The sequence below is a fragment of the Budorcas taxicolor genome, chromosome 24 (assembly GCF_023091745.1).
Source record: "Budorcas taxicolor isolate Tak-1 chromosome 24, Takin1.1, whole genome shotgun sequence".
Lineage (NCBI taxonomy): Eukaryota > Metazoa > Chordata > Mammalia > Artiodactyla > Bovidae > Budorcas > Budorcas taxicolor.
This window is the reverse complement of record NC_068933.1, coordinates 30,490,622-30,504,970: the sequence shown is the minus strand read 5'-3', so window position 1 is coordinate 30,504,970 and position 14,349 is coordinate 30,490,622. Positions and strand designations below refer to the sequence as shown.

The following is a 14,349-nucleotide window of genomic DNA, read 5'->3' as shown; positions in this document are numbered from 1 at the left end:
AGTGGGCTGCCATTTCCTTCTCCAGGGGATCTTCCCAACCCAGGGATCGAACCCGGGTCTTCTGCATTGCAGACAGACGCTTTACCATCTGAGCCACCAGGGAGAATGTTTGTTCCCTTGCTTTTCTTCACGTGTCTTCTTAAAGGTCATTTTACTGCAGAGACCTTCTCTGAACAGCTTACACAAAAAAGCAACATTCCCTCCATCCCTACCTGAGCCTCTTCTGCTTTATTTCTCTTAATGACACTTGTCACCACCTCCATGGCACCCAGCCCTCTATGTATAATTTTCTGTTTTTTTTTTTTCCCACCTCCCTCACTAGATCTGCAGGCTTCATGGGAGCAGAAACTGTATCTGGCAGGCTCAGTATCCGTCACCTAGAACATGTCCACACCCATGGGGGATACTCAACAAAAAGATGCCGAATGGAGGGAGGGGTATGGAAGAGAGAAAATGGAGTGAGTTGGTGAACTTGATCTATCTGTGTGGCAGAATGGTTAGATGGTGATGATTCACTGAGTACTGAGCTGGAGAAAGGAGAGGAAAAAGACGGCAGTCTAGGAGGCTGTGCAAGTGTGGGACCCTACCGAGTTGAAGGCATAGCATTCACTGAATGAGAGAAGATGGGAGGAGGCCTGGGTTAAAGACACAGAAGGACACATTCAGGTTTGAAAAAGCTGAGATCTGGGTAACTGGGAGACATTCAACTGGCGAAATCCTGGAGGTAACTGACTCTAGACCAGGCAATGGGATTTGGGCTTAGTGTGTGTTTCTATTAGTTACCAAAATACCTGGGAAGGAGATGGAGAAAGAATACATTCTGAGCGATTTTCTAGGGGGTACTTGACTCCTTTTCATCCCTAAGGTGAACCTGCTGAACCAGTCGCTCCTTGGGGAGCCTCTTAGCAAAGCCTCATTCTCAAGCCTCTGGGAGTCTCACCGTATGCACGCGACCATTTTTCAGCCTGACTCCGGGGGTGCGTGTTTGCCATTCAGAACCGACTATATTTTACTGCACTTCCTGACATTGTTACACAACATTTATTGAAAGCACATTTGATGGTAATGAAGTTTCTATTAACTATGATTAAATCTCATAAAGCACCTGAAGATAATTTAAGATGTGCAGAAGCAGAAAATGAAACATTCGGTTTAGTACATTAGGAAACGTAATTGATTAAATTATCTCATTTACAATAAGTGCTTTCATGAGCGATGCCGAGCACAGATTTCCCCCAGTTTGTCATTATGATTTGCCAACAGATACCTTCAGACTTCACTTTCTTTTCACACCTCCCCACGACTCAAAGCCGGTTCCTCAGCCCGCCTCACGGATCTGTGCGGGAGGCTCTGAGAGATGGCTTCCACCCGCCCCACCTTGCAGAGGATCACGTGCACGGCTATATACAGAGAAAGGTTGTTTCTCAATTATCTTCATAATTGACTTTGATTTTGCATCAGTGATGATTCATGGAGTCTTCCACGAAGCCCCGCTTTTCACTGAACAAAACTGCAGCCTGCCTCTGGATGGTGCACTCCTAACCACGCAGCCTCCAGAACCCTGATCGGATGCCTCTGGGAGCCTTCTGCAATCACATTGATTCTGTTAAGGTTTTATTTTTAGAAAATCACAAATTAAAACAGTTTAAGCGAGTCTGCAGCAGTATCCACCAATTAAGCACGGTGTACAGGAGTGAGAACCCCAAGCAAAAACTCATTCAGGAAGTCCCCAAGGACCAGAAATAGCCACTGGGGGTTTTATGGCTGGATGTACAGATGTAACCAAATTAGAACAGCACTGGGCTCACAAACTAAGCATGAAATTCATTTTTAAAAAATACACATGCAGGGCTCCCTGGTGGCTCAGTGGTAAAGAAGCCACCGGCCAGTGCAGGAGCCACAGGTTTGATCCCTGGTCTGGGAAGAGCCCATTAGCCGTGGAGCAACTCAGCCTGTGCATGGCAACTGCTCAGCATGTGTGCGAGAGCCCGGGAGCCGTAACGACTGAAGCCCTTTCGCCGTACAGCCCTTGCTCCACAACAAGAGAAGCCACAGCAATGAGAAGCCCACTCACGATAACTAGAAAGTAGTCTCCGCTCACGGGCAACTGGAGAAGACCCAGCCCAGCCAAAAAATAAATAAAATAAAAATATCTTTAAAAACACACACATATTGGCTGCCACATGGCTACCGATAATTTTGATTGTGCTTGACGTGAGGACCAGGGGATGCGGGGGTGGGGTGCTCTATGATCAAGAGGCATTGGTGAGGGGCTCCACTTCCTCCAGGGAAACCCTGAGGTCTTGACCAGACATTCATCTACCAGCTCCTTCTCCCCCTCTCCGCATGTGCGCATGCACTCACACACACACAATACACAATTAGGGTTCCCCAGCGGCTATCTTCCTATGGAGTTCCAAATCCACCATGCATGACTTAAAAGCCGTTAACTCCCAATAATGACTTTATGGGCAGCAGACGGCAGGGCAAACAAATTAAGAAAGCTTGTTTCTGTTGTTTGGCCAAGTTCTCCGACTCTGGAAGTCACGGCACCCTTCTATCTCAAGCCTGCCTGAAGCAACATCTGAAATAGGAACATCACAGCTTCACTGTATCTTTTTCTCTCATGCCTCCTGACCCTTGTTCCCCAGATACCAATTTCTGTCTATCTTCACAGGGCCTTAATTCTTTCAAAGAAGGTGGCTAATAAAAGCTGTTAAGTCCCCCAAGCTATTTGAATTTTAATACCCTAGGATTTAAAAGATCAAAAGCCGTTCAGTTTAGACTAAAATGGGAGATAGTAGTTAAGAACATCTTTCACAAGCTTTACAAACCAAACTCTCCTACTGCTAAGAGCTACACTGCTGATGCCCTTCCATGTGGACTTTGACGTCTCTATGACACCCTGATATACTTTACATATTTCTGAGAGTCACTGGGGGAACATATTAAAATGTAGATTCTCCAGAGTTCTCCCTGCCCCTGTACCAGGGATTCAGATTAATTTATTTTATTCTTTTGCAGGGTCATATTTAACCAGCTTCCACCATATCCCAAGATTCTGATGCATGTGGTTGCTTATCTAAGTTTTGAGAATATTTTTCTAAGACACTGGTTCTCAATCCGAGCTTCACAATGAAATCCCCTAGGGAGCTTTTAAAACTGAGTATTCCTGGCTTCTAAATCTCCTCTTCTCATATAATTTCCCTGGGGTGACAGCCCAGGAACTGGGATTTATAAAAGGCTTCCAGGTGGCCCCCAAGTTCAGCCAGGTCTGAGCACCATGAGGCTGAAAGTGGAGCTGCCAATCATCCCAGCTGCGCTCCTTCCCCAAATCTGGTGGATGCCCAAGATGCAGGGAAGGCAAAGTCCTCACCAGGAAGCAAGCCAGTAGACTGGGAGCTCCAGCCAGTAGACTGGGAGCTCCAGCCAGCATCCACCCCCCCCCCCCCCCATTAGGTCCAATTCCTGGCCATTTCACAGTGGCGCTTATCTAATCAGTTGCCATGGATTTCAGGGTTCATCTCTCAGGTGCCCCCTCCCACTCCTAGATGGAAAGTTCTGTAATCAGGCTACTGCCCAAGGTTGCTCTTGTGAAAGCCTGTACTGACAAATATTTATAAATTTTAATGAGATAAATCTCAGAAATAAGAGTCCTAGATGACATCTATAGAGAAATGGACAGCTACCCTCGGACGGAATCAAAGCAGAGATTTAATCTGAAGGAGGGGTGGGGTGTGCATATTTCTTTTCCATTTTAACCTCTGATATGTGACTCCAAACCCAATAAGAAGAAACCTCCCCCCAAGAGCCCTGGATCTTTCGTAGGAACTGCAATTCTGTTTGGTTCCTAAACAAATATAACAGTAAAGCAGCAAATATGAGAACAAATGATATCCGCAAGAGGAAAAATAACTTACTTTGGGGTTTTATTTCATGAAGAGGTTTTTTATCTAAAAGAAAGAAAGAAAAAAAAAAGAAAGTTGCATTTAATAAATTCACACGGAGCAGATATATATTCTATATTCCTTCACGTCTACCTCTATAAAGGAAACACTTTCTTTCTGCAGACACTATGGATTATGTTGTTTCTATTTTTCCTTTTCATTCTAATTTACAAAAATTTTTTTCTCTTTGGCAGTATTTTTTCTAGGATGATTGCTTCATTCTTTTAAAATAAAATTCCCTCAGGCTTACTAGAGTTTCTGTCTGCTGCATTTGCCAGATTCTTATCAGCACAATGAGAGCAGAGAGCTTGCAGCCTGCCCTGTTTTATATCCAGCCAGAAGTCTGTTCAGGTAAGGAAGGCTATTTCACTACATATGATGGTAGAAAAATGAATCATGAATAAATATTTAAAGGCATCCTGCATTGGTTTGCAGTTATCATGGCCTGGGTAAATAGTTCCAAACTCTGTGTTTTTTTTTTTTTTCCCTGTTCTTGTTGGGTATAGATGTAGTATAGTGAGTGTGTTGAAGGGTTGTTTTTAAGAAATTATGTTTTGTTTCAGATCTCAATTATCTGTTAAAAGGCGGATGATCTTAACGGAAAGGTGTCCTTCTGATGCTGGTATTGAACAGGGCAGTGGTCAGCTGAGATGGATACAGAGAAGAGACACTCAATCTTTTCTAAAGTGAGCTAGACATATTTATCCTTTTATTTATCCATATATTCTTTTCACGTCCCTTCATCCACCATCTTCCTGCCATCTCCCATCACTAAATAATTCTGCAGTCATCTTGCAAATCACTTGGAGACATGGTGCCTGGGACTCTGTCTGCCTTACACCACAGTCCCTCCAACTGACCACTGCCCTGCCCTTGGTCCCATCCCAGGCCAACACGACTCTACCGCCAGGCAGAAACCCGGGAAGACTACACTTCAGACTACGTGTTAAGCTCCAGAGGATCTGCAGGGTGCATCACCCCTCTCATCGGTGCCTTCTCAGGGTGTCGATGGAACACTATCAGATGGCAAGCACAGGGGCTGTTGCTAACGTTCAGAGAGTGCCATAACATAGGGGACCTTGAAAGGTCACCCTGGGTTCTCTCCTTCCCCTGTTAGCCTGAAGGCAAGCCAAGCGGGGTGAGACAATGTCATTCTGGATTATGTTTTGAACGGAATCAAATCTCACACACTACACATCTGAGAACTTCGTAAATATTATCTGGCTGACTGCATCTTAACCCCTCCCAGGCAGACAGTCATAGCTAGGCTCCAAATCCTTCAGAGAGCAGGAGTATCTCTTACCCTAACCTGCTCCTGCCCTAAAGACTGATTTTGACAGAAAACCCTTGCCATGTGTTTCAGATACAACTCTTGTATATTTTGCCATCTGTTTTGTGACGGAAGTAGCTTTTAAAAGTTGTGTGTAAATCATACTTCTGCAAATGGACCATCTTTTTTTCTTTTTTTTTTTTTACAGTAAGGGGAAAGTTCACTGACTAAGGGTGATTTCTGGCCAATCTTTTTTAAAAAAGAAATCCTGGATCTTCTCTGGTAGTCCAGTAGTTGGGACTTCATCTCCCAGGGCAGAGGGTGTGGGTTTGATTCCTGGTTAGAGAGCTAAAATCCCACACGCCTCGTGGCCAAAAAAACCCAAAACATAAAACAGAAACCATTATCGTCACAAATTCAATAAAGACTTTAAAAAAATGGCCCATTCAAAAAAATCTTGAAAAAAAAATCCTCACAAAAGATAATTTGTTCAAATTGATATGATCAGATTCTTACACAGTCAGGTTTCTTTAAGCCCAAAGCTTGCATTTCCCTGACTGCACAGATTCAATACCATATTAGTTTTCCTGAGAGCAGGTGGAAACTCCCAAGGTCCAGATGCTAATGCACTCAAGAATCAGAATAAAACGACTTTGGTGGTTTTAACCTGACTTCAGTTTTTGCTTATTGCACGCTATCTGGAAAGCATTTGGCATGGGCATAGCCCTGCTGGCAGGCCAAGGCTGAAACATCTGAAAGTGAGGCATTGCTAGGACCACACAAAGAGACATGCAGAACAGCTGTTCAGAGCTCTGGCTGAGCTTAACAGTATTTTCTTCCCTCTAAACCACAGGAATGAAGATTATGCCGGGTAGCAAAATGAAAATCGATTAAAAACAGGTTAGATGTATAACTACTCCTCGGAAAAATACATTGAATATAGCTGTAAAAACAAACAAAAACAGGGTGGTTCTACCTGGTACAGTTCTGAAAAATGAGAAGAGTGGTTGGGGATGAAAATTCCAAGGCTAAGGACCCTGGACAGAGGACCACATGGATGCACAGAGCAGAAGAGGAAGCATTTTGTCCTCTGACCTTGCCACCTCCAGCTCTGGGGTTGTCACCGTTGGCAGTGGGATTCATGCAGACTCTTGAGATCAGAAGTCTCAGGTTGTCTTCATATATCTCTGTGACCTCAATGTTCCCCACAGTAAAGTGGGAGCAGTAAGATTCTTAAAGATTGGTTCCAGGGTTTGAACAGAACCCGGAAGCCGTGAAGCAGAGGGCTAGCACACGCTTAGCATTGATAAATAGCAGTTGATAAGTAATACTGTAACTGTCACACATTATGAATATCATCATCATACTCGTTCAGAGGACAAAAGTGACCCACGTGCTGCTGCATGGAAACCAGGCACAGCTCTAAGTCAGAAACTCTAGTGAATTTCAGGGGTAGTTGAACTGGAGTCAAGAAACATGTGCCTAACAACTTCCCTGGTGGTCCCGTGGTTGAGACTCTGCGCTCCCAATGCAGGGATCCCAGCTTCAGCCCCCAGTCAGGGAACTCAGATCCAACATGCCCCAATTGAAGATTCCGCATGCTGCAACAAAGACCCTATATGCCAAAACTAAGACCCGGCGCAGCCAAAACACCCCAAACCCCCCAAAGCAAAAGGAATGTGTGCTGACTCCTGGCCTCTGCTTGCTGGCACCAAAGGCAAGTTGCAACTTTACTCTGATACATAAGAAGGACAGGGACGAGAAGACCACCCACATGGGTGGCCTAGCTGCCACCCCTATAAATCTTTAGAATAACTACCAAAGACATTCCATAGAAATCCACATAAAATGAATTTCAGAAATAAGAGTCAAAAGTGTTCAAACGGCTGCTTCTCTATCATTGGTGACAATGCTAAGATCTGGCACGTGTGTTCGCCTGCATCTTCTCATGGGAAAGGCTGGAAGTCACTGATGCCCACGAGGGCTTTAGTCCCCTGGCATTGGCATCAAAATTGGGTTTTGCTGTACTTTTGTGAAATGCCAGTATCTCGTCAGCAAGCTGCTCTCAGAGACCCTTTTCCTAGCTTGAAATGTCTGATTAGAGATTGTTCTACCATGAGCTCCAGAGAGGGCTCCCCCCTACCTGCCCCCAGACCTCACGGTGCTGTGCGAGAACAGCCCACCTCATGGTTCATGTCCTTTCATTCTGTTTGCATAATCATTTTCTCACAAGGCTCAGGGCCATGCAGCTACTGGCCTTGGTCAACCAAATCCTGTTTTAATTTCACCTCTCTCCAAGGCCATGGTTCAAATGACCCCTTTAGTAAATTAATCTATGAAAGCCGTGGTTCTTCACATGGGCTGCACATTACAATTATCTGGGAGGTTTTTGTTTTTGTTTTTTAATACCCATGCCTGGGCCATCCTCCAAGAACTTCTAATTAATTGGGATTTGTGTATTTGTGATTACTGAGAGCACCCCCACTTCCTAATAACAAATCTGGGGCTCTGTGTACTCAACTTTGGTTGCTCTCTGCCTCTTTAAGAGGCTCTGGGGCAGCTGGAGTGTACAGATGGGTCCAGAAGGATCTTAGAGGCAGAAAAATGTAATTCTGAGCCAGTGGCAGCTGATCTGTGGTTTGGGGAAATCCTACCAGTTTTCACAGGGTCTAACATATACACCAAGAGTATCTTCTGGGTAAACGGAAATTGATAATAAGGAATTATAACTCAGTCTTCTAATGATTTTGCTAAAGATGCAAAAGCTAAAGATGCAAAAAAGTGTTTCTTAATAGTGTTTTGAATTGTTATGCTTTCTTTTAAATTCATTTTTTTTAAACATTTTTTTAAATTTTTATTTATTTATTTGGCTGCTCTGGGTCTTAGTTGTAGCATGTGGGATCTAGCTCCCTGACCAGGGATCGAACCTGGGCCCCCTGCACTGGGAGCTCAGAGTCTTAGCCACTGGACCACCAGGGAATTCCCTTAAATTCATTTTTAAATTTATAGTTACTGCAGTTATTGTATCAAAAAAAATAGATAAGTGCAAGAAAACCCTGCCTAATTCCACCACCAAGAGATAATCACCATTATGCTAAATGATATATAAAAGTCTAAGCTCTTTTTTCCCTTGTGATTTTATATGTGTAAGATGATACGCACACGTAGATGCTTCTACATATATTAGCACAAAACTACATGAAATTGATCGACAGTACGTGATCATTTTTACCCTCAAAGACATGGAACTGTCTTTTATATACTGTTCTGCAGTCTGCTTTTGTCTCAGTGCTGTATTGCAAATTTTGCTTTGTGTCTCACTGCATGTGTGTTGAGAGTACATGTGTGTCGAGGTGTATATGTATATTTATACATAAGAGAAAGGAAGGGAAGGGGAGAAAGAGACACAGAGGCAGAGGGAGGGAGAGAGAACAATCTACCTCTTTATTTTTGGTGGTGATTCATTTCTTTCCCACCTTCAATTTTTGGCTTCCTTTGTTATACAGGATGCTCCCAAAGCATTTCTATGGTACCCATTGTTCTTACAAGCTATTTATGGTTGCATTCCTACCTTCCCACCTACCTATCCACCCACATCCAGCCTTATCCTTTCTCTGCCAGGGAACAAACATGGCCAGCGATGGCAGCCCACATCCTGCAGATCCGAGCAAGCAAGACTAAGGAGAGATGCCATGTGTGTAGAGTGGGTTTCTGACCACTACGCTATGGAGATGTTGCAAGATGACAGTGCGGATGGAGTGTTCACTCTGAACCCACAGGCTGGGCAAGGGGCTGCCCTCAAAACCTGTGCCTTGTGATTATTTGAAATCGGCTCCCATGGGGTTTGTATACCATACACATTTCTTGAGATTCAGCCATCAAAGCCACTTTGTGTGGACCAAATACCCACCAGGAGAGACCTTGCATAGCTCTCTCCTCAGGGCAACAGTTGCACATGTCATTAGAGCTCATGATCACCATTCTTTTCACTAAACCAGACATGCCCCGTGTTTTCATCTTCAAAGACCACTTTTATTATTTCCTTCTTCATAGACCATGTGGATCGATGAAGGCTTTGGAGCCTTTTTCACCACCCCCCTCCCCAACATATGTCTTGAATTCAATTTTATTTTAATTGACCCTCCAATCTTTGTAATCACAAATTATTTAGAGCCAATTCTAAAGTCTGTGGAAGAGTCAGTCTTCTCTGCCCATTCTCTCTGGCTAGTTCATTTGCTGGAATAGTTTTCTAGCATCATTAAGCAAGAATCTACCATGACTCTACATTGCCTCCGAATTGTGGCCAATTTATCTGCCTGCCTTTATGGTTTTCTATTAACTGGTCCCACCCCACTAAATATGCCTCAGTTTCCACTGCACCTCAAAAAAAAATCCATGTTCTTGTCTGATCAATCCATGAACTCTCAGTGCTTCTGTCCAAGTTGTTTCCTCTGGACGCCCTCCTCCCTCCAAACCTTCTACATAAACATGTCCTCTCTCCAATGCACAGATCAGTTCCTGCTCTCTTCATGAAATCTTTGGTGATTACTACTCTGTTCAAAGGCATCTCTCCCTTTTCTAGACCGTTTATCTTACTTAATGTCACTAATATACAAAGCACAGGTTTTTCAAAATATAGTACTTCATAAGTGTTCATTTGATTTTATACTTTTGTCATCACCATTAGTTATGGGTTCTGATCAGGAAAATCATACTTAAATGAATGAAATAATGCCATTTGCAGCAACAGGGATGGGCCTAGAGATTATCATACCAAGTGAAGTAAGTCAGAGAAAGACAGATATCATGTGATATTGCTTCTATGCAGAATCTACAAAAAATGATACAAATGAACTTATTTACAAAACAGAAACAGACTCACAGACTTAGAGAACAAAATTCTGGTTTCCAGGGGGGATAGGTGGAGGGGAGGGATAGTTAGGGGTGGCCATGTACACACTGTTATATTTAAAACGGATAACCAATAAGGCCCTACTGTACAGCACGGGGACTCTGCTCAATGCTGTGTGGCAGCCTGGTTGGGAAAATAGCTTGTGAGAGAACACGTCCAAGTACATATATGACGGAGTTCCTTTGCCGTCCACCTGAAACTATCACAGCACTGTTAATCAGCTATACTCCAATGTAAAATAAAAAGTTAAAAAGAATCTGAAACAAATATTGAACTCTAATCAACTGTATGCTTGCAGAAGTTTTTAAGAGTGAAGTGTACCGATGTCTACAATCTATTTCGAAATGTATCAAAAATAAGATGGGTTGGTAGAGGGACAGGTATATGACAAAGCAATATGCATGTATGCGTGCTAAGTCACCTCAGTCCGTCGTGTTCGACTCTTTGGCACCCCATGGACTGTAGCCCGCTAGGCTCCTCTCTCCATGGGATTCTCTAAGCAAGAACACTGGAGTGGGTTGCCATGCCCTCCTCCAGGGGATCTTCCCGACCCGGGGTTTGAACCCAAGTCTCTTGTGTTTCCTGCATTGTTAGGCAGGTTCTTTACCCCTAGCGCCATCTGGGAAGCCCAAAGCAATACAGCAAATGCTAATGTGCTAATGTGTTTGAATATATTCATATTTGAATTCTGGAAAAATTTTTAACATGCTATTTGCTTGATTATTTACTGATTGGAAGAAAAGAAGTTATTATCACTGTGCTTCATTTCCACATGCTTTCTGTCTCCCTCAAAGACATTAATTAAGAAGCAGTGTTATGCTTTATGAATGCTCTCTGAAGTTGCAGGAAATCCCAGGATCTGGTGGACCTGCTTTGTTATTAGCACCGGCAGATAACTGGATAAACAAGAGGTCTGCTCTGCATTGGCAATATCACGACGAGTGGAGGGTGTCAGGCAGACCCTGAAGATGACAAGCAGAGATTCTATTCTCCTGTGCATGCTGCAAGTTCACTACGGCTCTAGGACACGTAGGAACACATCACCAGTTCTTGTAAACACCCTGAAACCCTTCCCGTGCTGGGAGACATAGCAAAATTACAACAGTGTAAAGCACAGCACGTCTCTCTTTTTGCTCTTTTCACTTCTTAATTTCCACACCGTGTTTTTCTCTTTTTTAAGGTCCTGCTCAGAAAGAACTCTTTGGGGACCGTATTTACCCCATGTGTTACTTCAGTTAGTTCAATTCTTGCTTCTCCCCACTCTCCAGCCTGTACAGACCATCATTAGATCTGCTGCCCCTTTTAAAATGAACTCTTGAGCAGAGTTCCCTGTGCTATACAGTAGGTCCTTTGGGTTATCTATCTTACAAATAGCAGTGTGTATATGTCAATCCCAACCTCTCAATTTATCCCTCCCTATGGGAAAAGAATCTGGAAAAGAAAAGATACATGGGTATATAAAACCAGATCACTTTGCTGTACACCTGAAACTAATATGACATTGTTAACCAAATCTACTCCAATATAAAATAAAAATTTAAAAAGTGCATTCTGAGCACATCCAGCCAGGTAGGACAAGTATAGAGAATAAGAGGTTTTGAGAGAGTCCTCACAGGGTGTCCCAGGTGGTTATGTCTTGTTAGAGGAATTGCTGGCTTCCTCAGAGATAGCTGGGTAATTAGAGAAAGTCCAGGACTGGAACGGCAAAAACCCTCACCTGAATAAAACCCTGTACGATTTGAGATGTACATGAATGAGTGAACATTAGTTCCATTGATATTTTCCACCAAAGAACTGTTCAAAATCTCATCATATTAACTTGGGGAAGTCAGTTGAGTAAGAAACAGTTCATGGATGTGACTTCTGATGACAAAGACCTTCCAGAATCGCCCCTCAGCTGAAGCACAAGATTCATATGGATGAGTGACTGTCTTCCTCCCTCTTTCTTTTTTCAAATTTGACATCTCTTTAAGGAATGTCTTTTGTATTTCCTAAACTCAGACAAATAAGTATCCATAATGACCGTACTTCCAGGGAGTATCTGCATATTTCATTTTTGAACTAAATCATTTCAGTTTCTAAATTTCCTACCACCTCTGTTATAAAGTCCTATCCATTCCCACTGATTCTGTGTGAGTTAATGTGATTTTATGCTGGCTATACAGAGTACAACATGCTTTGGGGTCACTGCAAAGACGTTTAAGCACGTGTCTAACACCTTCTTATCAGCAGTTGGCCTCAAAGTGATAAAGTGCGATGTTCTGAACACTGCTCCAAGGGAAGCTGCATATTAAAATCCTTTTTTCAAACTAAAAATTTTTTTGCTTTGATTCCCTCGCTTCCATCCACAACAGAAAAATATGCATGTGTACACACACACACGCATTCACTGAAAACTAAACAAAAATGTTCAGAGTATGTAACTCAAGCTTAAGGAAATAAATCATTGATTAATCTCATGGTGACCATTTTCCGTAAGGCAAGAATAATATTCAAATTATTTAAAAAATCATTTGAAATCATCCTATCAGAACACGCACCAACCCTGACATAGGGTCATGGTGTGTCTGGGTTGGTCCCTTTAGTTGCTGGGTCACAGGGAGGTCAGTGTAGGCAATGGACTAGGGGTGGTGGTAAGATTCGGGAGGGTGTTTACTATGATGACTATTCACTAACTGCTAAAGAAATACTTAGCAACTGATATACGTAGCCCATCAGTCCTCTCTTAGGGAAAAAAAAAAAAGCTGGAAAAGAAATTGTGAATTGAGAATCTTTGACTAGTGATTTATTCTAAGCTCTTTCAGAGCTTTCCTTGTGGCTCAGCTGGTAAAGAATCTGCCTGCAATGCAGGAGACCTGGGTTTGATCCCTGGGTTGGGAAGATCCCCTGGAGAAGGGAAAGGCTACCCACTCCAGTATTCTGGCCTAGAGAATTTGATGGACTGTACAGTCCATGGGGTCCCAAAGAGTTGGACGTGACTGAGAGACTGTCACTTTCACTTTCAAGCTTCCCCATCCTTCCGCCAGCCATACACGTTCCTGCCATGACACTCTAAGTTGCATGCATGCTCAGTTGTGTCCGACTCTTTGCAACCCTATGCACTGTAGCCCAACAGGCTCCTCTGTCCATGGGATTTTCCATGGAAGAATATTGGAGAGGGTGGCCATTTCCTCCCCCAAGGGATCTTCCCAACCCAGGGACTGAACTCACATCCTGCGTCTTCTGCGTTGGTAGGTGGAATCTCTACCACTGAGTCACCTGGGAAGCCCACACTCTAAGTTACTTGCACCTAGAGTCTGTATTTTCCATCAATTTCCATCCCAGTGCCTGGACCAGTAAACGGAATATGGTGAAAGTGAAAGTGTCATTTGCTCAGTTGTGTCTGACCCCTTGCGACCCCATGGACTGTAGCCCACTAGGCTCCTCTGTCCATGGGATTCTCCAGGCAAGAGCACTGGAGTGGGTTGCCATTCCCTCCTCCTGGGGATTTTCCTCACACAGGGATTGAACTCAGGTCTCATGCATTACAGGCAGATTCTTTACCATCTGAGCCACCAGGGAATATGGTAGGTACTCAATAAATATTTATTGAATGGATGAGTGCTACTGAGCCTTGTATGGACTTTCGATTACAAGCGTTACAAAGTCAGGGTCTCCAAATTTCCCAATTTCTGCAGCATTTCCTAGGACATTGTAGCTTCTCACTGAAGAGAATGGAGTAGATGCTAGGGACCTGCTTTGATGACTCTGTTCCTAGAAGAGGCTGTCAGTTTGGCTATCCACTTTGCTGTGGATAGGAGAGGGGTTACCTTGGTTTCAGATCTAAAAGATGTCCCCTCATCACCCTGCATATTCATCATCCAAATGGCTAATCTTAGGTGCGACTGAACTAGACCATCTCCTCAAGACCGGTAAAAAGCAAATATCTGACAGCACTGACCCGCCAGTGGTATTTATCATCTCATACATACAGATGTATAAAATACATACACATGTATACAAGGTGAAATTCATTTACATATAGATACACACACATGTACAGGAAAGCTACATTTAAGGTGGAAAATTAGAATCAAGTTTTCATATTGAAATCAATCTTAGAGATCACCTAGCTCAAAATCCACCCCCACCCCCTGCCCCACATCGGTTTGATAGTTATGGACACAAGTCAGGGGATGGAGAGAGATCTGTCAAAGCCACAAGCTACTTAACAAGTAAGA

At 43.3% G+C, this 14,349-nt stretch overlaps 1 protein-coding gene across 1 annotated transcript in view; it reads right to left on the bottom strand.

The window, feature by feature from the left end:
• UNC5D (unc-5 netrin receptor D) overlaps window positions 1–14,349 on the bottom strand; it is a 622,629-nt gene that overhangs the window by 90,624 nt on the left and 517,656 nt on the right. Inside the window, exon 8 of the mRNA XM_052661338.1 lies at window positions 3,921–3,953. Within this exon, the coding sequence (XP_052517298.1) occupies window positions 3,921–3,953 (33 nt within the window). The remainder of the gene's footprint in view (window positions 1–3,920; window positions 3,954–14,349) is intronic.